The 27,868-nt window shown below is 41.8% G+C and overlaps 1 protein-coding gene across 4 annotated transcripts in view; it reads left to right on the top strand.

The window, feature by feature from the left end:
• The window catches only part of ADAMTSL3 (ADAMTS like 3), a 793,440-nt gene that overhangs the window by 726,146 nt on the left and 39,426 nt on the right, over positions 1 to 27,868 (top strand). For all 4 annotated transcript variants that reach the window (XM_077263637.1, XM_077263634.1, XM_077263636.1 and 1 more), the window contains exon 23: positions 1,146 to 1,274. In XM_077263637.1, coding sequence (XP_077119752.1) covers positions 1,146 to 1,274 — 129 coding nt within the window. The remainder of the gene's footprint in view (positions 1 to 1,145; positions 1,275 to 27,868) is intronic.

The following is a 27,868-nucleotide window of genomic DNA, read 5'->3' as shown; positions in this document are numbered from 1 at the left end:
TACTACTGATACTGGGGAACGTACTCCCGAACTCCAGAAAAAGAGGGGATACTTTTTTGACGGTTTAACACAAAGCCTGTATAATTGCCAAATTATTTTTTTTATAGCAAACCAGTTGTAGACCACCAAAAAACCAATATTGTCTTTACATTTTTAGTTGACAGGCAATTATTTATTCACATTTAAAATGGCACCATACACCGTTTTTATATCCCTAATTAAAGGTATAATTTTGGGACAGCTTGTGAAAAAGCTCATATTTCTTCATTTAACAAAGTGCAAAAACTCTTTATAATCCTCTAAGAGGGACTATTATTGCACTCAACCATGTAAAAATTCCAGAGTATCTTCTGTTTGCTCCATCGGTCTATCTATAAACAACATCACTGCATGCATCTGGCCCCCCAAAAGGAGTAATTTTTGGACCATTTAAACATTTTGGGTAGCCTAAAAAGGCTGATACTACTGCAGTGTGTTGTGAATTATGCTGTTGACTACCTCTGATTACCACCGGCATTCACATAGCCAGATAGGTTGAAGTCATCTTGATAATAAAAATGCCTAGTTTGCATTACAGAGCTCAAAACAAGTTAAATGACCCAAAATACAACTCGGTGTTCTTCACAGATTTTCCATGCAATTAGAGACTTTTCAATTATGTAATTTGCACAGATTTGTTATCCGTAAATCCAATTTGTAAGAGAAATTCGGCGAAGCCAGCAAATTTGCATTTCAAAAGATCCACTTATCTCAAGTCATAACTACCTAACTGATGCTTACTGTACCTCTGAAACCCTCATTTGTCTCAAGAATGTGATCCCTCTATTCTCGTGTATGGGAGGTGCGAAAACTGCCGAGAAGTGGGCACCATATCTGTTTATAAAATATCCTGAAGACACAAATAATTCTTTTAATACCGGTTTGGTCATGATTTAGATTTATTTGCATTAAAATAATAAGTTTATAATGCTTTGATATGTCTTTTAATAAAAACACTAATAAGAGGAGAGCTGTTAAAGATGTCGTAAAGGGGACCATGAGCTTCAAAGTACTACTATAACTATCTTATATATACTTGGCCTAGTGAATATAAAATCAGGCATGTCATGTATTACTTCACTTATTTATTTCTTTTTAACTTAAAGAATCTCCTATGATCCAGTCTTCCAAAAGGAACATCACCAATATTGACAGAGACCATATTTTGGCTATTGTGGGTGACATGTTGGTGGCCAGAAAAGGAATAAATGTAACTCTGGAATGCCCTGTAAAAGGTAATGTAGAATAATTCACCCATACCAGTAAAGCATGTGTTGAGTAACAAAGGATCACAATGTGCTAATACATCAAAACTATTGATTAGTGATGAGCGAGTATACTCGTTGCTCAGGATTTCCTGAGCATGCTCGGGTGGTCTCCGAATATTTGTAACTGCTCGGAGATTTAGTTTTTGTTGACGCAGCTGCATGATTTACGGCTGCTAACCAGCCTGAGTACATGTGGGGGGTTGCCTGGTTGCTAGGGAATCCCCATATGTATTCAAGCTGTCCATCAGCTGTAAATCATGCAACTGAGGCAACGAAAACTAAATCACCAAGCAGTTACAAAAACTCGGAGACCACCAAAGCATGCTTGGGAAAACCCGAGCAACGAGTATACTCGCTCATCACTACTATTGTTATTGAACAGTATCGTGTTGTGTGAGCCACAAGTTGCAGTGACTGTGACCCGACAGTGCATGGGAAGTCAACCTTGCTTGATTTCTGTATGATTACATGCAGATCTCTTTTTTTCTTATACCTGTTCTATTTATGTTTTTAAAGGCTAGAACCTGAACCTTTTATAGTCTGTAAGAATGTTCACTGAGTACTCTGCAAAATCACCCTGCTAGTCCATTTTTAAGATTGTAATGAGTAGGCTAAGCTTTACGATTTTTTTATTTTTAATTTTACTTTTAGCATATGAGAATATCACTCTTGAATCACTGATGGTAAAGACTTACATTCTTATTCAAATCATTGATGAAAATCGATCTGTTTTTTGTGTGGGACGTTTGACTAAGGTCCAAAGCTGTTGTGTAACAGCTTACCTCAGAGAAATAGCAAAAGCAAAAATATTTGTGCGAAAATGAATGATAAACAGGTTATATATGATATATACAAAAGCATACTGCTACCAAAAAAAAACACAGTAACCCCATTGACAATCATTATATGCGAAGTCACAATGCGTGAAACCTTCAACGGCATAACTCCACCTCTTTCTAGGGGGGAAGCTAACCAGTTCTCCTGCTTTTCACTGATGAGGAGCTAAAATCCTGAAACACATTTACCAATGGAGCTTCTGGCTTGGCTTCCTATCCTAAGTCATGTAACATAGCTCGCTAAAGGGTTAATATTGACTTTCAAAATTACTGCTTCCAATACAAGAGTTCTTTGTCTTAGAAAAGGCTGTTTGTATGCCTCTTTCTAGATCATTTTCTGTCTGGTGTCTCAGTATAAAGAGAAAATGATAAATGAAATATAAAAAAATGGCAATTATGGTTTATGTATCCCAGGAGCTATCAATTTTGTCCCCACATCTTCCTAATTCAGTACTATCTAGAAGGCACAAGGATATACAGTATGTTACACTGTACCAAAAAGTTCTCAGATAGGATACTACTCCATTCACAATATAAAAGATCAGATTTGGCACGCATATGAGGCAAGAAGAGCATGTAGTTTATTTATAGCACGTTACTTATATTGGATTGATTCCTAAATAAATAACGTGTTCTTCTTGCATATGAATGCCCAATTCTAGCTTTTACCTTAATCAGTACTGGTGCATGTATAACAATAATAGCAGGAAAGCCACTCTTCTTTCTCTTAACCATATTCAACCCATATGAAGAGGAAGCTAGTAAGACATGGACCAAGTCTGTCATGCTCCTGGATTCGATCCCTTGAGTTTGTGTTCTTTGGTCGGCTTCTCATTCTGCCGAGCCAAAGGAGACACACCTTTTCTCTGGGTGTTTGGGTCCTGCTTTTCTGATTGCAGTCCGCTTAGCTTAACACAGTTGTATTTACTTGTGTGTCTGTCACATTTTGGGTGCAGCTTAATACTCTGTCCCCCTGCTGGTGATAGATTCATTTGGATGTTCTGACATCTGTTTGGAGTCAATCTGTGAGATTCGAGATAAGGGTTTTCGCTTTCCTGTTTCTTTGCTATACTAGTTTGCACCTATCTTCTGTTTATCATTTGGTAGGCTGTAAATGTGTTAACAGTGCTTGCTTTATTCTTGTTTGGTATTTCGTTATTTACTTTACTCACTTTGGAATCTTTCCTTTGTTCAGCACACTTCTCTTCTTGTAGGTAATTCACTCTCTGCTCTGCCTTCTAGTTCTTTAGGAGGAGAGTGAATAAACTCGTCGGCCTTTAGGCAGTTTAGTCTGTGGTTAGATCTATCCACCCGGGGGTACCGCTATGGACTGTGAAGTCAGGATATCTAGTCTGTACAGGAACCAGCATGGCCAGTTGCAGTTTTTAGTGTATAACCTATTTTCCCTAGTGAATTGCTACACAGGCATAGCTATACTAGGAGTTGTTAGGAGCAATCAGGGTGAGTCGCTGTCGATTGAGGTTACCATTGCGTTATCTTATTGTATTAGGTAATGACAGACCAGGGTCAAAATAGGGTTTTTACTAGTCTGAACAGGTATCTGTCAGGTTTAGGTATTTTTAACTCTGGTTTGTATGCTACCCGTGTGCTTGTGCAGTCATAACAAAGACTTTACAAGATCGTTTGTTTGTGTAGTGTTACAGAGGAGCCCATATAATGCTTTATTTGTCGACCGCTATCCCTCCCAATTTCCCCATACATATGAATGCTCTGCTCTGAATGATCATTCATGTGTGCTCTATGGGGAGAACAGAATGAGCTGCTGACATACTCATATAATTGTAGATTATCATGCAGAACAGAAGCATCAGAGATTCAAACCACCAAATCCTCATCTCCACCGGCTTCATCTGCTCAGGGCCCTATAAACATTAGATTGTTGGTTGCTCCAGCAGAAAAGTTTTGTTCACTTTTATCTGATGTGCATGGGGTCCTTATGAAATGGATGCTCAATTCTTTTTACATTCAATTTTTTGGGTATCCCTTTAAAATGTATAGCATTCAAACAGGTGACAGGTGTTAGGCTATGTGCACACGTTGCAGATTAGCCTTAGGGTACGTTCACACAGGACTTTTTTGCTGCTTTTTTTTTGCTGCTTTTTTTATGCTAATTTTCAGCTGCTTTTTACAGTACCAGTAAAGCCTATGAGATTTCAGAAATCTCATGCACACACGTTGGTTTTTTGTTTGATCAGTATTTTCTGCTTTGCTGCTTTTTTTGGACATAGGGCATGTCACTTCTTTCAGCGTTTTTGCTGCGTTTTTGCAGCGTTTTTTCACCCATTGACTTGAATGGGTGATGAAAAAAACGCTGCATAAACGCTGAAAAAAACGCATGTAGCATTATTTGCTGCGTTTTTTGTGCAGAAAATCATGGCCAGCAGGAAGTGATCTCACAGCCAAGAGCTTAGGGGTGTGGTTAGTGAGGTGTGAAGAGCCATTGTGAGGTGTCCTGATTGTGATCTATTGTGAGGGAGTTCCTGGTAGTAAGGTGTGAAGAGCCATTGTGAGGTGTGAAGAGCCATTGTGAGGTGTCCTAGCAGCTGAAAATTGGCATAAAAAAAGCAGCAAAAATCTGCAGCAAAAATCTGCAGCAAAAATCTGCAGCAAAAATCTGCAGCAAAAAAGTCCTGTGTGAACGTACCCAAAAAACGCACCAAATATGCACCAAAATAACGCACCTAAATTAGCATAAAAAAAGCAGCAAAAAAAAGCAGCAAAAAAGTCCTGTATGAACTTACCCTTAGCAATTTCTGATGCGGATTCTGCATCTCTTGGCAGAAAACGCAGGTGCGAATTTGTCGCGTTTTTTGTGCTGTTTTGCTGCAGATTTTTTCCCGGTTTTCAGCGGTTTTTACCCCTGCAGATTTCTATAATGGAATGGGTACAAAAACCCTGCAGATTCACAAAAAAGAAGTGACATGCTACTTCTTTTAATCCGCAGGGTTTCCGCATGGATTTTTCCGCACCATCTGCACAGCGTTTTTTTTTTCATTGATTTACATTCTACTGTAAATCAATTGCGGATCGGCAGCGTTTCGGCACCGCAAAAAACGCTGCAGATCCGCAGAGAATCCGCAACATGTGCACATACCCTTAATGGGAAAAGTCTCCTCTGAATGCTTTTAACAGATTTACCTCTAAGAAAGATAACCTTCTCCACTATTCATCCTTCACCACAACATACCAATACATATTAAAACATCTATAAATCAGGATTTTAGCTCCACTTTGGAGTTTGGTAGTAACAGATGTTAGCTTTCAGCATCGAATACAAATTGGAGTTGTGTTGCGTGCGCACGTTACATAAAAATATGCTTACATACCTAATGTTTTCAGATGTAAATTCCCATCAACACACAGGAGCCTTGTTCAGAGTCTGGATTTACATTAGGCATATACTGTATACACTGTTCAAAGTCATTAGTTAGAAGAGAAACACTTGGTTCCCAGATGTGCAGCATTATGTAACTGGTTTTATACAACAGATGTGTTGCTATATGCAATACATCAATCTGTGCTATATTAGAATGCTCAAAATCATGGGATGAATTCCAAACCCAGGTCAAGTCGCACTACCATCCTCCTGTTAATGTTAATGGGTTATTCACCCATAAAAAAGAGAATTGTTCTAAGGGTTCAAAAGCACCAATCTTGGCATTGCCAGGGGGTACCTGTGGTCGGACTCTTGGTGATCAAAAAGTTAGGCTATGTTAAAGGGAACCTGTCACCTGATTCATTTTGTCCAAAGAATGGTCTGCAAAAATGCACAATTGTAGCCAGGTATTGTAGCCAGAGCATTTCAGAAACAAATATAGCCGGAGACCATAGCCAGAAACAAGACTATTGTGGCATCGCTCCCACCATCTCTTCCCAGCACTGCTATAGATGATTGACGAGTCTCAGCGATAGCGAAAGTGTAAAGCAATACATTTGCGGTGAAAAATGGTGGATAAAGCAAAGTAAAGTCTAAATTTTAGAAGTCATCTTCCTTCTGGATGTCAGTTTATATTTTGCCATCATGCCAAAGATCACCATTATAGCCAGGGTTGTCAATGATTCAGAGATTTCTGGACAGTAGGTAAAAATGTGGCACTATTTTCCTTGCCTATAAAAAAATGTGATGTGTCCATGACTTTTTTGAATCTGGAGAAACGTAGATGTTTATGACTGTAATTATTATTATCAATCATTTTACAGATCATGGTGAGTGCAGCTAATGACTTCATATCAGAATTATGGGTTGTTGACATATATCACTAAAAATGTATTGTGCTTTACAATATGTCTGTAAAAAATGATGATTGTCCTTAGTTTTTGATAATTGTCTAGAAAGAAATAACAAATCAAGTTGACAAGTCATAGCACTCACTGAAATGAATCTCAGCTGAGCAGCTGCTGGAACTGAGCTCCAATTGCTGCTGATTACCATTTAAATGCATAAGTTCCCATTGGCCCATTGTAATGTGATCACAGGGCACCAATAAGTCTCATCTCAATGGTTGTCAGACACCTGCTTAAAGGCGTTTTCCGATGGGCAAAAGTTCATTGTAACCAATAGATCTTGTAATAATAATAACTTCCACAATTAGATGTGTTTAAATAAAATGTTCCTGTGCTGAGATAATCTTATAAATATGCCCCTTCTGTGTACTGTGTAATGGCCGTGTCTGACACTACAGGGACATGATCTGATCATCATACCACAGCTGTTTAAAATTAACTTTTGTTTTTGAGAAAAACCCTTTAACCCCTTTCCAACACCAGGCGTAAAAGTACACCGATGTTGGATTCCCTCCCCTTGATGTAGGCTCCGGCGCTGAGCCCACGTCTTCTGGCACATGTCAGCTGTTTTGAATAGCTGACATGTGCCTCTAACAGCCATGGGTGGAATCCACATAATGCACTGCAGCTGTGACATCTTACAGATTATCACACCTTGTACAATGGTGGTCATTACTTAGGCCAGTGGTTCCCAGTGGAGCAGAGTTTGTACATCAGAGTGTAAGATTTTACGGTCAGCGTTGGTCCTTTCTCTCTCTCTCGTCTGTAAAGTGTGAGCTCTTATGTTCAGAGGTTTGCCCTCTCTCTCTTCTCTTCCCCCACGTATATTTTCTGAGCAAGCTTTCAAGCATTGATATTTGTGCATATTTATTCACCACAGAGCAAATTTTGGGGGAAAATTTTGCAAAGTCAATGAATTAGAATTTCAAAAGATCAGCTCATCTCCAACTGCCAGCTAACTGAGGGAACAGATTACAACTGCCCATTGAAATCTATAGATACAAGAGAGGAGAAATGCCTGATGTCTCTGTCTGCGGTGTATGGGAAATGTCGTAGTATCTTCACAAGCTCATTCAAAAAACAACTAAATTTGAAAGACAGAGTCTGTAGATGGAAAAATGCAGGATGCAAACCATATAATGATCAATCAGACTTTCTGAACAGTCAATTTAAACAAAGGGTACGCTTTAAATAATCTTAGTAGTAACTTTAGTATTTTACTTTGCTACTACCTGTCTGTGGAATTTTCTTCGAATGTCCTTTATGAGCAACTTTGGAGAGGCTGAATTTATGACATCAGCACTATCCATCTTGGAAGTTTCCAATTTGACATCATCATAGTGTATCCAGCCATACTGGACTGTGACTATATGCAGTATGAGCCTCCAGAAGCAGGAGATATTTCACCTTAATTTCTGGATAGTGAGACGTTCATGTGAACTTTGCTTATGCACAGTTGCTTTTAGCATTATATTAAAGGAAATTAATAATATTCCCAACTGAGAAAAACAATATATCTCCACTTTAAAGCCCAGTTGTACACTGTCTTCTCTCTGTACACTTTATCAACATCTCTTTAATCTCTCTTCCACCACGAGCTCTGCCATCCTTCACGAGTCAACTACAAAAATATATTCTCTTATATATACTCCCTTAGAGATTTTAACTTTAGTTAACTTGAGATTCTAACTTCAAAGTGCTCTTTTTCTAGAGAAAAAAAATAAGCGCTATCAAAAATGATCACAGCACAAGAAAGCCTATGACTAGCCAAAGCGAATTACAGAGATGTTATTAACCCTCCTTGTGCCATAAAGTGCAGCCACCCTGACAACTTTTATGTTAAGATTGATGAAAGGCAGCAAACAGGCAAATCAATGAATTCCTTTAATGTTTATTCATGGCACGCGAAGAGTGTTCCACATGAAATTGGGATAAACTTTCGGCCAAGAATTTGACTTTTTTTTCTAAACTTCTGCTCCAGTAAAACCAGTATCCATTGTGAGGCATGAGTCTAATGACTAGAGATGAGCGGTGTTCGAGTCGAACTGTTCGCCAATTTCAAATTCGAGCTGTTTTGGGCGGAGTTCGAGTCGTTCGATGAACCTGAACACTTTGCTTAAAATTCGGCTGTTCGAGTTTCTGTTCAATAACTGTTCGTTCACCAAAAGCCTAGCTTGATTTGCACATTAAAACTGTTTATCATTGTTAATGGACTGTTTCAGTGTATAGTGGGCAGGTTGGATAGATCTGTGCTGAAATAACGCCGATCTCCATTTTTTTTTTCTTTCCCGCATTTACAGAGGGCGGTGCAGTCTCTCAGCCTATCAGCAGTGCACACACAGCAATGTGCATGTGATGCACACAAGCAAGGGCATGTGTCATAGGCTGTGTATGTCACATGTCCTTGCCCTATAAGAACCAGCCATTTGCCCCATCGCCACCATTTCCTCACTGCTGCAGCTTAGTGTTAGACGGCACCGCTGCTGCTTTGGGCGCTATACTGTCAAAGAGTCTTTTTTTGCCAGCAAATTTTCAGAGAGATAGGTTTAGGGAGTCGGGAGTTGGGACTAGTTGTAATATCAGCCCTTTTCAGGGTAGGTTACAGCAGTTCATAGCACTGTTTGCCAGGCAGGTCTGAGCCAGTGCTGTGCAAGTGTTAGTCACAGCATTTGGTGTAATCTAGCTCAGCCAATCCTTTTGGGCTAGTAGCATTGTCTGATAGTCATCTGAGTAGCCCGCCTGTGAAGCTAGCTACACCGCCTGTGTATCTCAATTTTTACTGCATCTAATCCAGTTAACAGTTTTGGGCCTAGGAGCAGTGTCTGCTCGTCAGCAGAGTAGCCCGCCTGTGAAACAAACTACCGCCTGTGTATCTCAATTTTTACTGCATCTAATCCAGTTAATAATTTTGGGGTTTTGGGCTTAGTAGCAGTGTTTGCACGTCAGCACAGCAGAGTAGCCCGCCTGTGAAACTAACTACAACGCCTGTGTATCTCAATTTTTACTGAATCTAATCCAGTTAATAGTTTTGGGCCTAGGAGCAGTGTCTGCACGTCAGCAGAGTAGCCCGCATGTGAAACAAACTATACCGCCTGTGTATCTCAATTTTTATTGCATCTAATCCAGTTAATAGTTTTGGGGTTTTGGGCTTAGTAGCAGTGTTTGCACATCAGCAGAGTAGCCCGCCTGTGAAACTAACTACACCGCCTGTGTATCTCTATTTTCACTGCATTCAATCCAGTTAATAGTTTTGGGCCTAGGAGCAGTGTCTGCATGTCAGCAGAGTAGCCCGCCTGTGAAACAAACTATACCGCCTGTGTATCTCAATTTTTACTGCATCTAATCCAGATAATAGTTTTGGGGTTTTGGGCTTAGTAGCAGTGTTTGCACATCAGCAGAGTAGCCCGCCTTGAAACAAACTATACCGCCTGTGTATCTCAATTTTTACTGCATCTAATCCAGTTAATAGTTTTGGGGTTTTGGGCTTAGTAGCAGTGTTTGCACGTCAGAAGAGTAGCCCGCCTTGAAACAAACTATACCGCCTGTGTATCTCAATTTTTACTGCATCTAATCCAGTTAATAGTTTTGGGGTTTTGGGCTTAGTAGCAGTGTTTGCACGTCAGCAGAGTAGCCCGCCTTGAAACAAACTATACCGCCTGTGTATCTCAATTTTTACTGCATCTAATCCAGTTAATAGTTTTGGGGTTTTGGGCTTAGTAGCAGTGTTTGCACGTCAGCAGAGTAGCCCGCCTGTGTAACTAACTACACCGCCTGTGTATGTCTATTTTCACTGCATCTAATCCAGTTAACAGTTTTGGGCCTAGGAGCAGTGTCTGCACGTCAGCAGAGTAGCCCGCCTGTGAAACAAACAATACCGCCTGTGTATCTCAATTTTTACTCTATCTAATCCAGTTAATAGTTTTGGGCCTAGGAGCAGTGTCTGCACGTCAGCAGAGTAGCCCGCCTGTGAAACAAACTGTACCGCCTGTGTATCTTAATTTTTACTGCATCTAATCCAGTTAATAGTTTTGGACCTAGGAGCAGTGTCTGCACTTCAGCAGAGTAGCCCACCTGTGAAACAAACTATACCGCCTGTGTATCTCAATCTTTACTGCATCTAATCCAGTTAATAGTTTTGGGCCTAGTACCACAGTTTGGCCACTCAGTTCTGCTCGGTTTTCATCCATCGGTTGTTGTGCCAACAACTACAGATACAGAGTTGCCAATTAGTTAAGCACTAAAATGAGTGGCAAAAGGCCTGCTGCTGGTGGAATGGGGAATAGGCGTGTTGGAAAGGGAAAAAAAGGTTGTGTCCGTGGGGTAGGTGGTAAAGCAACAGTAACATCTGCAGAAGAAAGACCATCTTCCAGCCAAAGTAAGATGTCTACTTCTTTTCATGGATAATCTGATATGATCCCTTTCTTGCAACTATCACTACAAGCATCGCCAAAAATTCCAGATGAGGCACAAAAACAGCAGGTGCTTGAAGGGATATCAAGTGCTCGTTCAAGTGGGTTCACCTCCATGTCAACTTCAACATCACAACTACTCCAGTCCTCAGAGTTGTCACCCCAATCGTACTTACTTCCTCACAGCTCCCAAGTCTCCAGCTGCCCATCTGAGCATGGGGTAACACACATGGTTGAGTCTGTAAAGCTGTTTATGCATACTATAGCCTGGGAATCAGAGGTCTGCTCCAGAGCTTCTGTGAATCCAGATGAGGAAATGATCTGCACTGATGCCCAGAATCTTTGTGAGTCAGATCCAGGCCCAGATGCAGAAGGTTCTGAGCATAATGTAGACCCTCGTTCCCAAACTGTAACTCCTGTTGGTGGAGACAATGAGGAAGATGATGATGAGACTGAGATACCTGATTGGTACGAAAACTTGACTTTTCGGTCGGTGCAGGAAGAGGTTGTCTCTGAGGACGACGGGTGTGAGAACACACAGGATGATGATGACGAGGTTGTAGACCCCACTTACTGTCAACCCCCAGTCCGCCAGTCCATGAGGTCAGCGGAGGAGGTGGAGGAGGATGCTAGTGACGAGTCTGATGATGAGGTAATGGTGCGCCTTCCTGGACAGAGACGGAGCACTGGAAGCACGTCATCAACTGCATCCTCAACCCCAACTGTGCCTCAGACCAGAAGTCGTGGTGGCTCTTCAGGTCGCACGGGCTCTAAGCCTTGCATAGCCTGGGCATTTTTTGACATCGCAAAGGATGACCCAACTCATGTTGTCTGTAAGATTTGTCAACAAAATCTCAGTAGAGGCCAAAAAATCACTAGCTTGAGTACTTCATGCATGAACCGTCACATGGATATGAGGCATAAGTTGCAGTGGGAAGCTCACTGTGCTACAAGGTGGCCTAGTGGGCCGGGTCAACCACCGTCTGCCCCATCAAGTGCATCCGCGTCCTCTTCATCCTCTGTGACTGTGGGGACAGCAGTCGCACTTGGTTTTGGACACAGACCTTCCACCTCTTTAACCGCAACAGCCAGTGTGATTGGCAGGTCGTCAGGACACTTGCAAGTGGAAACACCTGCTGGTGTTGAGCACTCTCCGACATCGACACCACATTTTGATCAAGGCAACATAACATCTCCACCTGTACCTTCCTCACAGACCAGCAGTTTGCCGGGGACACCCTACTCAACTCCGTCTAAGCACGGCAGCCAGCCCTTAGTCCCTCAGATGTGGACAAGTAAAAGACCATTTCCTCCTAGCCATGACAAAGCTAAGAGGTTGAATTTCTCCATCTGCAAGCTGTTAGCTGCAGAAATTCTGCCTTTCCGCCTGGTGGACACAGAGGATTTTCGAGACCTTATGTCCGTCGCAGTGCCCCAGTACCAGATGCCCAGTCACCACTTAAAGAAAGCTGTGCCTGCGCTACACCAGCATGTCGCACACAACATCACCGCTTCCTTGAGAAACTCTGTGTCTGACAGGGTGCATTTCACCACAGACACTTGGGCGAGTAGACATGGACAGGGGAGTTACATGTCGGTGACTGGGCACTGGGTAATTACGGCAACATCAGGAGAAGGGCTGCTGTCCAAGTCTTGCTGTCCCCACGAGTTGCTAGTTGATCCTCTGCATCTAGAAGTTCCTCCACTGCTTCTGCCTCTTCAACCTCCTCTCGGTCCTCCACCTGCACCCAAAGCCTGTCTGGTAATGCCACCCGCGTTGTAACTGCGCAGAAGGAATCCTGCACACCTCCTCACTATGCTGTCACCAGGGCTCAACGGCATCAGGCAGTGTTTACATTGAAATGTCTGGGAAATGTGAGTCACACAGCTGAGGAGTTGTGGTCAGCTCTGGAGACCCAGTTCCATCAATGGTTGTCTCCACTCAACCTGCAGCCAGGGAAGGCTGTGTGCGACAATGCTGCAAACCTGGGTGCAGCCCTTCGCCGGAGCAATGTCACACAAGTGCCTTGTATGGCTCACGTTTTGAACCTGGTTGTCCAGCAATTTTTATCCCACTATCCCGGCTAGATGGGCTTCTGCAGAGGGCACGGTCGCTGTGTGCTCACTTCCGCCATTCGCATCCCGCAGCTCGACGACTTGCATCTCTGCAGAAGTCGTTGGGCCTGCCAGTTCACCGGCTGAAATGCAATGTGCCCACACAGTGGAATTCAACTCTGCACATGTTGCAGCGACTGTGGCAGCACCGACGAGCCCTGGTGCAATACGTTATGACGTATAGCCTGGGCCAACGAGATCAAGAGGTGGGGCAAATCATGCTGCAGGAGTGGTCTCAGATCAGGGACCTATGCACCCTTCTGCACAGTTTTGAAATAGCAACGAAGATGTTTAGTGCTGACGATGCCATTATCAGCATGACCATTCCGGTGATTTACATGCTGGAGCCCACCTTACACAGTGTCCAGAGTCAGGTGGTGGAACAAGAGGAGGAGGAGGAGGAGGAACAGGAAGAGTTGTATGCGGAAGGGATCATATCTCCAAGGTCAAGAAGGTTGGCAGCACCAAGGTGGCTGGCATTGGAGGCTGGGGGAGAGGGATTACCGAGGGTGCATGGTAGCAGCCAAACTGTTGAGGAAGGTGCAGGAGGCGAGGAAGAAGTGGAGGACGAACTGGTGCTGGGCAAGGAAGACTCATCAGATGAGGGTGACCTTGATCAAATTTCTGTTGTGCAAGGTTGGGGGGAGAGGGCAGATGAAGGAAGCATGATTCTCACCTCGCCACCAACAAGACAACAAGGACTTGGTCCTCCTGGATGCACAAGACACATGAGTGCCTTCTTGCTGCACTACCTGCAACATGGCCCTGACATGATTGTCAGAATCCGAAGTAATGCCGACTACTGGGTTGCCACACTCTTAGATCCCCGGTACAAAAGCAAATTTGGCAAAATAATTCCTGCCATAGAAAGGGATTCACGCATGCAGGAGTATCAGCAGAGACTGTTACAGAATCTAACATCTGCTTTTCCACAAAACACCAGTGGTGCACATAGTCAATCTCTGAGTTCTAACTTGCCAACCGTGGGACTATCGAGTCATCACTCTAACCGTAACAGTAACATCGTATCTGGTGGTAACAGCAATTTTTTCCAATCGTTTCAAGATTTTTTTAGACCATCGTTTGCAAGGCCACAGGAGACAAGAAGTCTGATGCACAGCCAACGCCTAGAGAGGATGGTACAAGAGTATCTCCAAGCTAACATCGATGCCATGACTGTGGAACTGGACCCTTGCTCATTTTGGGCTTCCAATCTTGAAAAATGGCCTGAGCTTGCCACTCACGCCTTGGAGTTCTTGTCATGCCCTGCAGCCAGCGTTCTCTCTGAACGTGTGTTCAGCGCTGCTGGTGGTGTGCTGACAGATAAGCGCAGGCAGATGTTCAGTGACAATGTAGACAGACTAACGTTCATCAAGATGAACAAATCCTGGATCCGCAAGGACTTTGCTACCCCTGTGTCATCTTGGGGAGACTAAAAGCTTGATGATTTTTGAAAATCACCTCACCAACCGTTTTAAAAAACTCTGGCGAATTTGATGCCACTTAAGTGGTGTCTGTGGCCGAATTTTTTGAAAAAATGGAGACTCTTTTATTTAGTCCCTTTGCTGAGTTTTACATGACGTTGCCATCATCAATTCCAGGTGGGTGGGGTCATCTGCAGAATTGTTTACTCATACTATGGCCTGGGATTCAGAGGTCTGCTCCAAAGCTTCAGTGTCTGCTAGTCAGCAGAGTAGCCCAGCCACCCACCGCCTGTTTACCTAAGTACTACGGCATCTAGCCCAGGAAATCGTTTTGGGCCTAGTAGAATTTGGTGCTACTCAGCAGCGTACCCCACCCATGAAGCAAGCTACACCACCTGTTTACCTAACTACTATTTTGTAACGGCATCTAGCCCTGGAAATCCATTTGGGCCTAGTAGAATTTAGTGCTACTCAGCAGCGAACCCCTACCCCTGAAGCAAGCTACACCGCCTGTTTACCTAACTACTATTTTGTAACGGCATCTAGCCCGGGAAATCCTTTTGGTTCTAGTAGAATTTAGTGCTACTCAGCAGCGTACCCCACCCATGAAGCAAGCTACACCGCCTGTTTACCTAACTACTATTTTGTAATGGCATCTAGCCCAGGAAATCCTTTTTGGGCCTAGTAGAATTTAGTGCTACTCTGCAGCGTACACCACCCATGAAACAAGCTACACCGCCTGTTTACCTAACTACTATTTTGGAATGGCATATAGCCCAGGAAATCCTTTTGGGCCTAGTAGAATTTAGTGCTACTCAGCAGCGTACCCCACCCATGAAGCAAGCTACACTGCCTGTTTACCTAAGTACTATTTTGTAACGGCATATAGCCCAGGAAATCCTTTTGGGCCTAGTAGAATTTAGTGCTACTCAGCAGCGAACCCCACCCATGAAGCAAGCTACACCTCCTGTTTACCTAACTACTATTTTGTAACGGCATCTGGCCCAGGAAATCCTTTTGGGCCTAGTAGCAATTTCTGCTACTCAGCAGAGTACCCCACCCATGAAGCAAGCTACACCGCCTTCTTTCTTTCTCAATCTAACCCCTGGGCTCTGGGGTGTCCACTCCCTCCAGCTCTCTCCTTCTCACAGGTGGACTACCGCGTGTTTTCACACTGTGGCAAATCTTTTGGGCCCAGGCATAAGAAGTCGTTGAGGTAATGGATAATATGTGCCGCCTTACAAACGTCCATGACGACACATTCGAGGAAGCAACTAAACACCTCAAATAGTGAGCAGGATATGGAGCACCCCATGGGCAAACAGCGATCTATGTAGTATGCTCCTTCACAGAAGCAGCCCAATGGGAGGACACTATTCAGGGGCACAGGTAGTAACCGGAACGCCCCCTCAATGTCTGTTTTGGCCATTAGGGTGCCCCTTACCAACTTCTTGACCCGCCTGATTGCCTCGTCAAAGGAGGTACAGTACATAGTACTGTACTTGGTTCCGTATCGATGTTGTCATTTACTGACCTGCCCCTTGAATATGACAAATGGTGGATTAGTCTGAATGTATTGGGTTCATTTTTTGGCACAACTCCCAACGGGGGTACCATTACGTCTTCTAAGGAAAGTGTTCTGAATGGACCCGCCGCCATTCTACCTAAATATTTTTTTTTTTTTGTCAAGACTTCTGGGTGTTGGTAGAGTGAGTTTAGATTTTTACTCTAGCCTTGCTTAACTTTAGAAGGGCATGACATGCCTATATCTGTGTCTCCTCCTCCTTTTACTCCTCCACCTCTTTTCTTTTCGCATGACTATATGTAGTTGTGACTTTTCCATGTGTTTGTTGTGTCTTCTGAGCAGTTTGTCAGCTTTTGGACACCTTTTAAGGTGTTTTCTATGTGTTTTCCATGTGTTTGTATGTGTTTGTGATTGCCTGCCATTGGTTTCAATGGGGTTCAACGGTGTTTGTCAAACGTTCGACGAACAGTTCGTCGAACATCTCCCTGTTAGACGAACCGAACCGAACCCGAACACTAGGGAGGTGGCTCATCTCTACTAATGACTGCTAAACTGAGAAATATGTACAGGGGATATAAAACGAATACACACTCTTTTAAAATGCCAGGTTTTTGTCATGTAAAAAAATCAAACAGGACCTAAGGTAAAAACAAAATGAATCAATCACCAATGACAGTCCATAGAGAGTGAAAACATAAGTTCCTAGGACAGCACTTCATCACATAAGATCAACAACCACAGCCTGATAATGAATATATCTTGAGAAGAAAGAACTGTGCTCATAGGTCCATCAAACAATACATCTTTATTAAATAAATATAAAATAACAAGGCAATGTAAATTTAAAAAGGTGCCTCACAAAGGGGATGTGGCAATCAGTCTAAATAACTATGTAGTAGTAAATATAATCTAATTTGAAACCATGTCAGCCATACAATAGATGACACTGGATTATCCAAACAGAATTAAATAAGGCAATGTGCTGCATATGATAGTAGGCTTATGACAGGCTAAATAGCTGATTGGGATAGAAGGTACTACCCTTAAAAGATGTCAGCAGCTGCAATAAGGTCAAGCATCATGTCCCCTCACCCCGCCACACGTTTCGGGACCCGCTCCTGCTGTGCTCTGATCTATTTGGACATCTGCTGACACATTGTGATGGGAACTACAAGAGCGAGGTACCATCCCAATTGGGGTACACTTTGTTGCAGTGGGATGGCTTTTATGCATTTTTGATCAAAATAGTGTTAACTAGGTATCCTGTTTTATTTACATGTAATATTACTTTTTTTTTACTTAGTACAGGGTATTCACTTTTTTAATCAATCGAGAAGAATAATTTCAAAACTTTTTTCAGCTTTAATGTTAATAAAACTGAAATACAAGTTACAAATTGGTGAAAAAATAGACTCATTTTAAAAGATATGGATTGCGTTGGAGGCAATTTTTCAAATTGAATGCATGCATACTGTGATGACACAGCATTTAGTCTTAAAGGGAACCTGTCACCCCGTTTTTTAAAGATTAGATAAAAATAGTGTGAAATAGGGGCAGAGCTGGGCTTTACATTAGTGCCTTTTTGGTGCCTTTACACCCCCGTTAGGCTGCCGAAATACCTTTGTGAAGTGGCCGTTTTGTCCTGTCACTCAAGTTGGTCAGGTCGGATGGGCGTGGTCACAGCGCTGTTTCTCCCCCAGATCAGGCTCATCATTACGTTGGTGGCGTAGTGGTGTGCGCATGTCCAAGGTCCCGAATCCTGCACAGGGGAGTGAAAATAGCAGCGATGTCCGTTATTTCATTGGTGGTCGGTGGGCGCGGCCATCTTGCTTTGGCCGCGCGTGCGCAGAAGCGGCGCTCTGCTGGCCGCGGCTTCAGGAAAATGGCCGCGGGCATCCGCGCGTGCGCAGATGGCTATCGTGGCGGCCATTTTCGTGAAGCAGAGTTCGCATCTCGGCTTCACGAAAATGGCCGCCGCGATAGCCATCTGCGCACGCGCGGATGCCCGCGGCCATTTTCCTGAAGCCGCGGCCAGCAGAGCGCCGCTTCTGCGCACGCACGGCCAAAGCAAGATGGCCGCGCCCACCGACCACCAATGAAATAACGGACATCGCTGCTATTTTCACTCCCCTGTGCAGGATTCGGGACCTTGGACATGCGCACACCACTACGCCACCAACGTAATGATGAGCCTGATCTGGGGGAGAAACAGCGCTGTGACCACGCCCATCCGACCTGACCAACTTGAGTGACAGGACAAAACGGCCACTTCACAAAGGTATTTCGGCAGCCTAACGGGGGTGTAAAGGCACCAAAAAGGCACTAATGTAAAGCCCAGCTCTGCCCCTATTTCACACTATTTTTATCTAATCTTTAAAAAACGGGGTGATAGGTTCCCTTTAATTATCCAGATGTCTATTTTCAGTAAAGGCCCCGTCTCACATAGCGATTTACCAACGATCACGACCAGCGATACGACCTGGCCGTGATCGTTGGTAAGTCGTTGTGTGGTCGCTGGGGAGCTGTCACACAGACAGCTCTCTCCAGCGACCAACGATCAGGGGAACGACTTCGGCATCGTTGAAACTGTCTTCAACGATGCCGAAGTCCCCCTGCAGCACCCGGGTAACCAGGGTAAACATCGGGTTACTAAGCGCAGGGCCGCGCTTAGTAACCCGATGTTTACCCTGGTTACCAAAAAAAACAAACAGTACATACTCGCCTTTCGGTGTCCCTTGCCGTCTGCTTCCTGCTCTGACTGAGCCGCCGTACAGTGAGAGCAGAGCGCAGCAGTGACGTCACTGCTGTGATCTGCTCTCACTTTCCGGCTGGCAGTCAGTCAGAGCAGGAAGCAGACGCCGGGGGACCTGACGGACATCAGATGGTGAGTATGTACTGTTTTTTTTTTTTTACATTTACGCTGGTAACCAGGGTGTAAACATCGGGTTACTAAGCGCGGCCCTGCGCTTAGTAACCCGATGTTTACCCTGGTTACCAGTGAAGACATCGCTGGATCGGTGTCACACACACCGATTCAGCGATGTCAGCGGGACCTCAACGACCAAAAAAAGGTCCAGGCCATTCCGACACGACCAGCGATCTCACAGCAGGGGCCTGATCGCTGGTACGTGTCACACATAGCGAGATCGCTACTGAGGTCGCTGTTGCGTCACAAAACTTGTGACTCAGCAGCGATCTCGCTAGCGATCTCGCTATGTGAGACGGGGCCTTAAGTCAGGAGGCATACTGTTATCTTTATGTTGACTCTTCTAGTTAATTTACTATCCATACATACACATAGCACATGCCATACATGCCTTTACCTGTGAAGGTGCTCCAGGTGTCCCCTCACCGCAACGCGCGTTTCGCCGCCAGCTTCTCCCAGGGGCTTGACAAGCTGAACAAATCTTTATGCCAGAAATTCCCTGATTGGAATATGATTTATGGTGTTGCACACTATGGAGCACGTCAATTTTCAGATACACCATATTTATTAAGAGTCTTGTGACTCTTAATGTATCAAAAGCATCTAATTCCAATACATCTTCTCATTAAAGCTGGCATGAACATTTTCAGTCATAATGAATCAGGACCTCCCTCTTTACTGTCATGTGTAAGTACAGTAGCTACCCTATGAGTCAATGTTGGACCCATTAAGGGGCACTGAAGTATGACTAGGAATATCTGCCAACCCAAAGACAGCATTCTGTAGGCATTGCGGTTTTTGATTTCTTGCTCATCATCAAGACATATAACGATCAATACATTTACATGATGATTTACACTATTGATACCAGTGACATCGAGCAGAAATCCTCACACATACTTGAACCCACAGCAATCCACTAACACGTGTTGCTTTTTATAAATAACTTTGGTAACCCAGATTTAGTGTGAAAAATGTACCTAGCTTGAATTTCTAAGGCTAAACTCTCAGTGACCTTGGCAATATTACAGGAACATTAGGGAATAATATTTTTGTAAGGATAAACCTCTCTTTAATAATTTACTCAGTGTGTTGGGTACAAACAAGGCTTCTTTTTTCACCAAGGATATCAAATTGTCTGTTCTATTAAACTAGGCTTTTTTGATGCGGCTACATAAAAGACACTCTGTCAAATTAGCTTAAAACACCTCTGTTTATGCAAGAATCCACTGAAAATACATAAACCTTTCATAGGGAGCATTTAGGATTCATTATCGTCTTCTGACTTCATGAATTACATTTTGCCTGTTTGAAGGGGAACTCCCACACATCTCTGAAATCGCCGCATGCATTTATGCTATATTTATCCTCTTTGAGTGAAATCTTAAAGATTAAGCTTCCTATCAGCATCTTAGGTATATCCTATGTGTTTTGTTTGGTAAAATTTGGTAAAATGCCTCCTTGCCAAACATGGCACGTGACATGATTGATAAACATTTACAAAAATACGTACACTTCCTCGTCATAGTCAAACAAGAACGCAGAACTCATAACTATATTACGGTAAATAAACCGACACGTTCTAAGTGTTCTAAGTACTTACGATATACTCATGTTCAAGAGCAATATTGGATAAATAAGCATTGTCCTATCTTTTCACATTGTGGTTTTAAAGTGAGAGGCTTGTTAATCATTCTGTCACCCAAAAAAGGTCCAAATATTGATTAGATTTTAGTAGTACAAGAGCCATTTCACTTTAAGTCATTTGACATTAGTTATAATACAGTACATGCTTACCTTGGAGTACGTTTTGAAGTAATTTACTTTACATGATATATTTAAAGAGTTTTTACATTTATAATTTTTAAAGCATATCATCAAGTAAACTCGGCATTACATATCTTCCCCAGGTCCAGCACTGCCTCTCTGCTGTACCTCCTGGTGTTTGCTGACAAGCTGCAGCAGTGACACCATGACTTGTAGCCAATTGTATTATAATTATATTGGTTTTACTAATATAGATGGCACGAGCTGCGAAGCTCAGTAATTGGCTTTAGAGGTCAGATGCACTGTCAATGAAGACCAGGAGGAACAGCAGAGAGGTAGCACTGGACCTGGGGAAGATGAGTAATGCTGAATTTATTAGCTGGTATGCAGCATTCATGGCTACAGCTAATCACTGGGCTCAGTGACTCTGCTGATGTTGATGGCAATAGACGGTGTGCCCAGTCATTGGTCAAGTGGTCACATCACCACCACTGCAGCTTGTCAACAAAGACCAGGATCAATGACAGAGAGGCAGTGATGGAAGAGGACCAAAAAAGAAAATACTCATAGCCATGCTCACACCTATATGGAGATATTAGATACTTATTCTAAATGTAGCGTGAACAAAATACTGGACGACCATTAAAAAACTATAGAAAAAATCTATCCACCATGTTATAAAATAAATATACGGTAAGTATGGTTAGAGGCAAGAATTATGATATACACTTTTAATCTAGTTTCAGATAATCAAATTATGCAAAAGACAAGTCCATATAATATAAGATAAAATGTTTGAGGTAGAATAGGAAAATAATAAAATAGTGGCTGTGGGTGAAGTATAAGTTTAATACCTATATCCAGTACAATCAAATGTAACATACAGGGTAGAATATAACAATAGACAAGATCAATATAACATAGTAATTGTAATATTGATAAGCCTAAACCTACAGTAAATATTCATGGAAAAATAAGATAAACTATCAAATGACAAATAAAAAATGTCAGGAAAATATACAAAACCCATAATGTGATGTCCAAAACCTTCGGGAAAGAATAAAAAAATTAGCATCAAAGAGCAAGGTTGTAGTGCCACAGGTGTAGACCCCAAGTGTATTGCTGCTAGCAGCAGCTTCATCAGGGGACTTCAGAGATGCAGTGATGGACTTTGTGCCAGGTGCCAATGCTGAATTTATTATTTTAAACGGATAGGCTTTAAAAAATTATAAATGCAAAACTTAAAATATATAGCTGCACTGTCAGTTTGTATTGCAATCTGTTGTTTGTTAGAATATTTTTTTATTATTTTTTAAACAAAGAAACAAAAACATCAGGAAAAGAAAGAAAGACACCAGACTTTTGGCAGAGCAAAAACAACATAAACACAAAGAACATGTGGTGAAAAACCATCCATGAGCAAACAAGTTACATAAGAGCAGTACAAACATGTCGGCAGTTCAAGATCAAACACAAATAAATCTACATTAGATTGAAACCAAAATATATGTAACACAATTTAGGAAGCTGTCAAACCACAAAAAGAATAAACAATAAGGTAAGCAACCAGAGAGAGAGGAACCGAAGAGGGGACAAAGTGAACAGGGGAGAAGGAAGGTTAAAAAGGAGGGGCAAAAATGAGACATGTGAGGAAAGAAAGTAAAGAAACTGTAATGAGACTGGCTCTGATGAATTTGATCCTTTAGGTTATACCATTCAGTTGGATGAATGACTTTGCTAAAGACTATCCAGCAGTACTATCTGAGCCAGTATTTCTCAAATAAAGGCCTCATTCAGATGTCTGTGAGTCATGTATGTGTTCTGTGTTTTTCTTGGATACAACACATTATGGGGCTGTTCACACAGACAAGGCCATTTTTTTTTCTAAGTCATGGATCCAAATTAGCCCATAAAAGTCTATGGGTCTATGAAAATCAAGGAGAGCATACAGATGCCATCAGTGTGCCGTCCGTGTGCTGTCTGGGACTAATATTGTAACAGAGAAGAGATGATTTGTAAATTATTTTTTTCTTCTTCGGAAATTAGTAACGAAACATTGATGGTAAAAACTGACCCAACACTGATGAAACTGGGATGCAAAGCACTCATGAGTTTAAAGGGGTTGTCTGACCTTAGGGTACACCACTGTACACTGTGAGGATTCGGTGGGAGCAGGCGGTGATGTGACCACAAATCACGTGCAAATCACATACTTGGAGTCATGCGCCCGTTCCTCCCGGTGTCAGCACCGGAGTGCCTTAGGAATTACTGCAGACTTGTATCCAAAGGCTGGACAACCCCTTCAAGGTGATTGTACCTTGTTCATCAAATATCTGAAGAGTCTTACACTGCCTTGTCAAAGGGCATTATTGTGTTTATTAGGGGTATGTAAGTCACATCCCCCCCAAAAAAAGTTCTCATTGGCAAAAAATTAGTTTTGTTCAACAGATCATACCTCGCATATGAATATATTTATTATACGTTACGTGAGATATTCTACTCATGCCACAAAAGAAGTAACAAGCTAAGTGGCTTTATATATTTTGGCTCTTAGATACACAGCCTTTGATATGTTCCCCAGGGCCCAGGATGCACATCAGGATCTCTAGCAGTATTCACAATACTTCACGCTGTGCTATTAATGCGCATCATAGTGCAGAAATATTGCCTCAGAGGTACTGTACATTCATGAAATTTGTTTTCAATTGTGTTTTTGACTTGGATACTTTGCTCTATGACACTATAGGATTTAGTTTCAGCAAATAATTCCTTCTGTCCTTTCCTTTAATCTGATTGATTCAATTCTTAACTTCCAGATGGGTGTTATTCATTGATAATGAGATCCATAGAGTGTTGCAGTTGCATGTGATCTGCAACACAATAGTAAAAAGATGACATAAAAGCTATTAGGTATTGGAAATTCAAAACTACAGAGCAATTGGTTATTAGAGCTAATGGAAATACTTTCAGAAACACGGTATCAATATAATATTCCTTCCAGTTTCTACACATTTTAATTTTGAAGGTTTCATCTTAAATATTCTTATTGTTTCACTGCTATAGCTCCGCCATGTGCCAATCTGGCTATTTATATTTGCCAGGCATTTTGCTCTTCATGTAACACGCTTTACCCCATTTAGCCCTGTTTTACCTCTTAAGTGATAATTTGCAGTTTCATGGCAAAATATGCTCTAAAAAGTGAGGCCGTAAGCCAATGTGCAAGCAAGCTATAGGACCTGATCCAGGCCACAAAGCTGAAGAACGCTTTTATCCGAGCAGATGTATAGTGTTACATTTGTAGGAAATTTGTATTATTATGCAAGTCATGGTATTGCTAGCAGATTGTGATCCTCTAAAATTGGTCTGTTTGGGATTTGCAAGAGAGACATAAAGGTGATGCTCTTTATGCTGTTGGAGAGTAATATTCTGTACCCATATAATGTCCTTAAAGCAGTTATCAGAAAATTACATTGCTTAAATCAGTTTTTGTGGTACATGTATTTTTTTAAATATCAATTTTTTTCATATCACAATCTTGCATTTTTTGCACTTGCTATTGGGTTTTTTAGAGACTCTAACTTCCTGTCTGTTCAAGAAGAGTTCTCAGCAGTCTCCTTATCAGCAGAGGTATGATTACAAGACCAAGTAACACTTCTATACACAACTTAAATGCAGGATCCACCATTCACAATAGGGGATGTCACAGCTGACCCATTCACAGTGACCTTTGCACACAATCATTAGATGCTTCAATACAAAATAGGGGGTCAAAGTCTCTTCATTGTTAGTAATGCACTGTACATATATTGTTTCCTGAAACAACAGGAGTTTAGAGACTAAAAATGCCCCAGTAGCCAGTGTGAAAATTGTAAGAGTTGAAGTTTAGATTTTTAACACAGATTGCGATATAAAACAAAATGGACAAATTAAATATATTATATTTAATACAAAAATCTGATAAAACATTTTATAACTTATCTGCATAATTTCCCTATAAATGGGTACAATTGCAAAGAGCTTGTAGAAGCAAGCAAGCAAGCAGCTTTGCAATTTACCTCAATAACAAAGGGATTTTTAATTCCATAGATTAATTCTTTTTGTCTAGGTTACTTGCTACCTCTTCAGTGAATCGGAGGTCACTGGTTTCCCAGGTAAGGAGTGTGAACTCTTTGCTTTAGAGCTAGCAAGCACTTCTCTGAGGCTGGATCGCTTGATCTGGCCAGCTTTAGTGCCCTTGTGCACCTCCCATTTTGAAGAGGCAAAGCTTCCTTTGCTAGCAATATGGGAAAGGACACAGTGTGGGTCAATAACATGACCAAACTGTCATCACACCACCCATGGCAAACAAGAAGCTGGGAGGCAGCAAACAATGGGCATGAGGAAATTGGGGCCTTTTACTATCTGTATCCAACTATGCAACACATAACTTTTTTCATGTAATTTTATCCAGTTCCTAACAATTGCAAATATGGTTAGGATTGTACAAATGCAACAGTTCAGATATTCACCAATTATTCCCACAGCCAGAAGGGTCCTGTTCCCCCGGTCAGTATGGCTTATTTTTAAGCTTGGTAGTAACATTAGTCCATTCTTATTGTAAGTCTTCGCCTATTGGATCCATGTTGCAGAAGCTGGGATACATTTACAACATTCAAGCTCTGATTTGTGTTTCGTTTTTACAGCCAAATGCTTTTCAGTCAACACATGTGGTATAAATATCAACAGAGCTTCCAATCCAAGTTTCTCTTGGATAAGGTTTATAGCATTCGTAGAAAGGATCTTTTGTTTTCTATGTCAAAAAATCTTTCAGAATCTGCCAGCTCATATCAAAGCTTAAAGGTCAAGATATAAAATACTGTTTAATTGAAGGTTGCCTCGACCTTCTTATAACTATGAGCCGTGAGTTTATATAACCTGTTGATGTCACACGACCTTCAGTTAAAAAATTCCATGTTGAATTTCGTTATGGACAACTATATGGCTTTTTGTTATATTCATATTTATATATATATGTCAATAAAAACTTCAGTTGAATAGTCTAAACACAGCTGTCAAGTATAAAATTATCAGGTGTTTACCTGTAGATTTCCAAGATAATAGGAGATTAAGGAGATAGAAGATTTTGAGTAAAAAAGCATTCAGAGGAGGTAGGAGTATTGTAGAAGAAGAGTTTCAGGGTTATATAGGGTCGTATGGATGAAAAGAGAGTTAAATGTATTGAGGGTGTCAAGGAACAGTACGATCTTGAGTCTGAAGAGCATTTAGAGAAGTCAGAAGAATTATGGAAGCAGATTATCATGGAAGAGTAGAGTCTTGAGGAGGAAGAGCATATAGAGGATTCAATAGAATTGTAGATTATGAGTGTTAAGGAAGATTAGGATCTTGAGGAGGAAAAGTACAGAGTAGTCAGAACATTTGTGAACTCAGGGGTCGATGAAGAGTAGGATCTTGAGGAGGAAGAGCATAATGAGGAGTCAGAGTAATTGTGGAAGCAGGATGTCAAGGTAGAGCAGAATCCCGAGTAAAAGCATAATAGAAAAGTGAGAAGAGTTGTGGAAGCAGGGTGTCATGAAGGAGTACGACATGCAGGAGGAAAAGCGTATAGAGGAGTCAGAAGAATTTTGGAAGCAGGATGTCATGTAGGAGTATGATCTTTAGGAGGAAAAGCATATAGAGGAGTCAGAAGAATTGTGGAAACTTTGTGTTGAGGAAGTGAAGGATCTGAAGGAGGAAAAATGTATAGAGTAGTCAGAAGAATTGTGAATGCAGGGGTTAATGGAGAGTAGGATCCTGAGGATGATGAGTATATAGCAGAGTCAGAAGTATCGTGGAAGCAGAGTGTCCTGGGAGTGTAGGGTTTTTTGGGTATTAAGAAGTGGAGTGTTGAGGAAATATTGAGTGTTGAAATCAAAAGAGATGTTACAGATAATCTGTTGCCATGAACATGCAGCCCAATCTGCAGGCATCATGTTAGAGAGCAGGTGGAGCTGATCAGATTGGTAAAAAAAAATTGGGGGAAAATAATCATTATAACCTGTGTTTATTCATATAAACCTCTGCTCTTTCTGGGATTTTTGGTCCAGTGGGTGGTGCAGAGATTGCTGTCAGTCACTGATCAAACCGCCCATTGGACGGTAGAAAATCCCCAAAAGAGCAGAGGATTAAATTCTTGAAACACTGTTAAACTGATGAACACTGTTATACTGAATCTTTTCTTACAAAATTACAGTGCATATAGATCTGCTTAGATTCCCCTGCTCTATAACACAGTGTCTACAGAGTAGACTGCATTTTCATGGTGACAGGTTCTCTTTAAGGAGTCAGGATTATTGGGGAAGTAGGTTGTCAAGAAAGACTAGGATCTTGATTAAAAAGAGTGTTTTAGGGAATCAGTACTATTGTGGAGGTAGGATGCTGAAGAGATGAAGGATGTTGAGGACTATGAGGATGTTGAGGTGTCAGGAGTATTGTGGAAGCAGATTGTCAAGAAGATCTATTGTCTTGATGACCTGAGGACCAAGAGCATATTCAGCATGCAGAAGATCTTCACTAAGTAGAGGGTTTTTGGAAGTGTAATGTATTGTGAAGACAAAGGGTAAAGAAATCTACTCAAATTCTATGAACAGGCCTATTTGTTAAATGATCTAATTAAGGCTATCAGCACATTTAATTCTGGTACACAATGATTGTGTCCATAGACCCTAAATGTCACCTCTGGCATATGGTTGCTAATGATGGAGACATCTTTTGGAAATACAGTGTTAGGCATACTTGCATACGCTCACCAGCACTCTGAAAAAGGAAAACAAAATATTTAGAATTGAGAGTCCTCAGTGGTTGATACCTTTTAATGGCTAACTGAAAACATCAACCACTGAGGACTCTCGATTCTAAATATTTTTCTATCTACTGGCTAACACGGTACCAAGATATATATCTTTCCTGTATCAAAGGAAAACAAAGTCCTTGATGATCAGAAGAGTTGGAGTATGCATCACAAAGGTGTGTAGTGGACATGGCCGTGGGGACTAATTAACTCCAAAAGGGCAAGTATGATGCTAGAGGTTCTTAAGTGCATAGATTGGTTACCATTGGTGTGGAGGATGTGCTCAAAATTTGTGGAAACAGTAGTTTTAAGGAGACTGAAGGTTTCTTCTTCCTTTCAAAGGATATTTTATCTCTACTATTTCTTGTTTATAGGTGAAGCAGAGGATAATCAGCTGTGACCATACCTAATCCATTTCCGGTCTTCTT

This window comes from Ranitomeya variabilis, chromosome 5, assembly GCF_051348905.1.
Source record: "Ranitomeya variabilis isolate aRanVar5 chromosome 5, aRanVar5.hap1, whole genome shotgun sequence".
Taxonomy (NCBI): domain Eukaryota; kingdom Metazoa; phylum Chordata; class Amphibia; order Anura; family Dendrobatidae; genus Ranitomeya; species Ranitomeya variabilis.
Note: the sequence above shows the minus strand (reverse complement) of the source record. Positions and strands in the feature narration are given on the sequence as shown.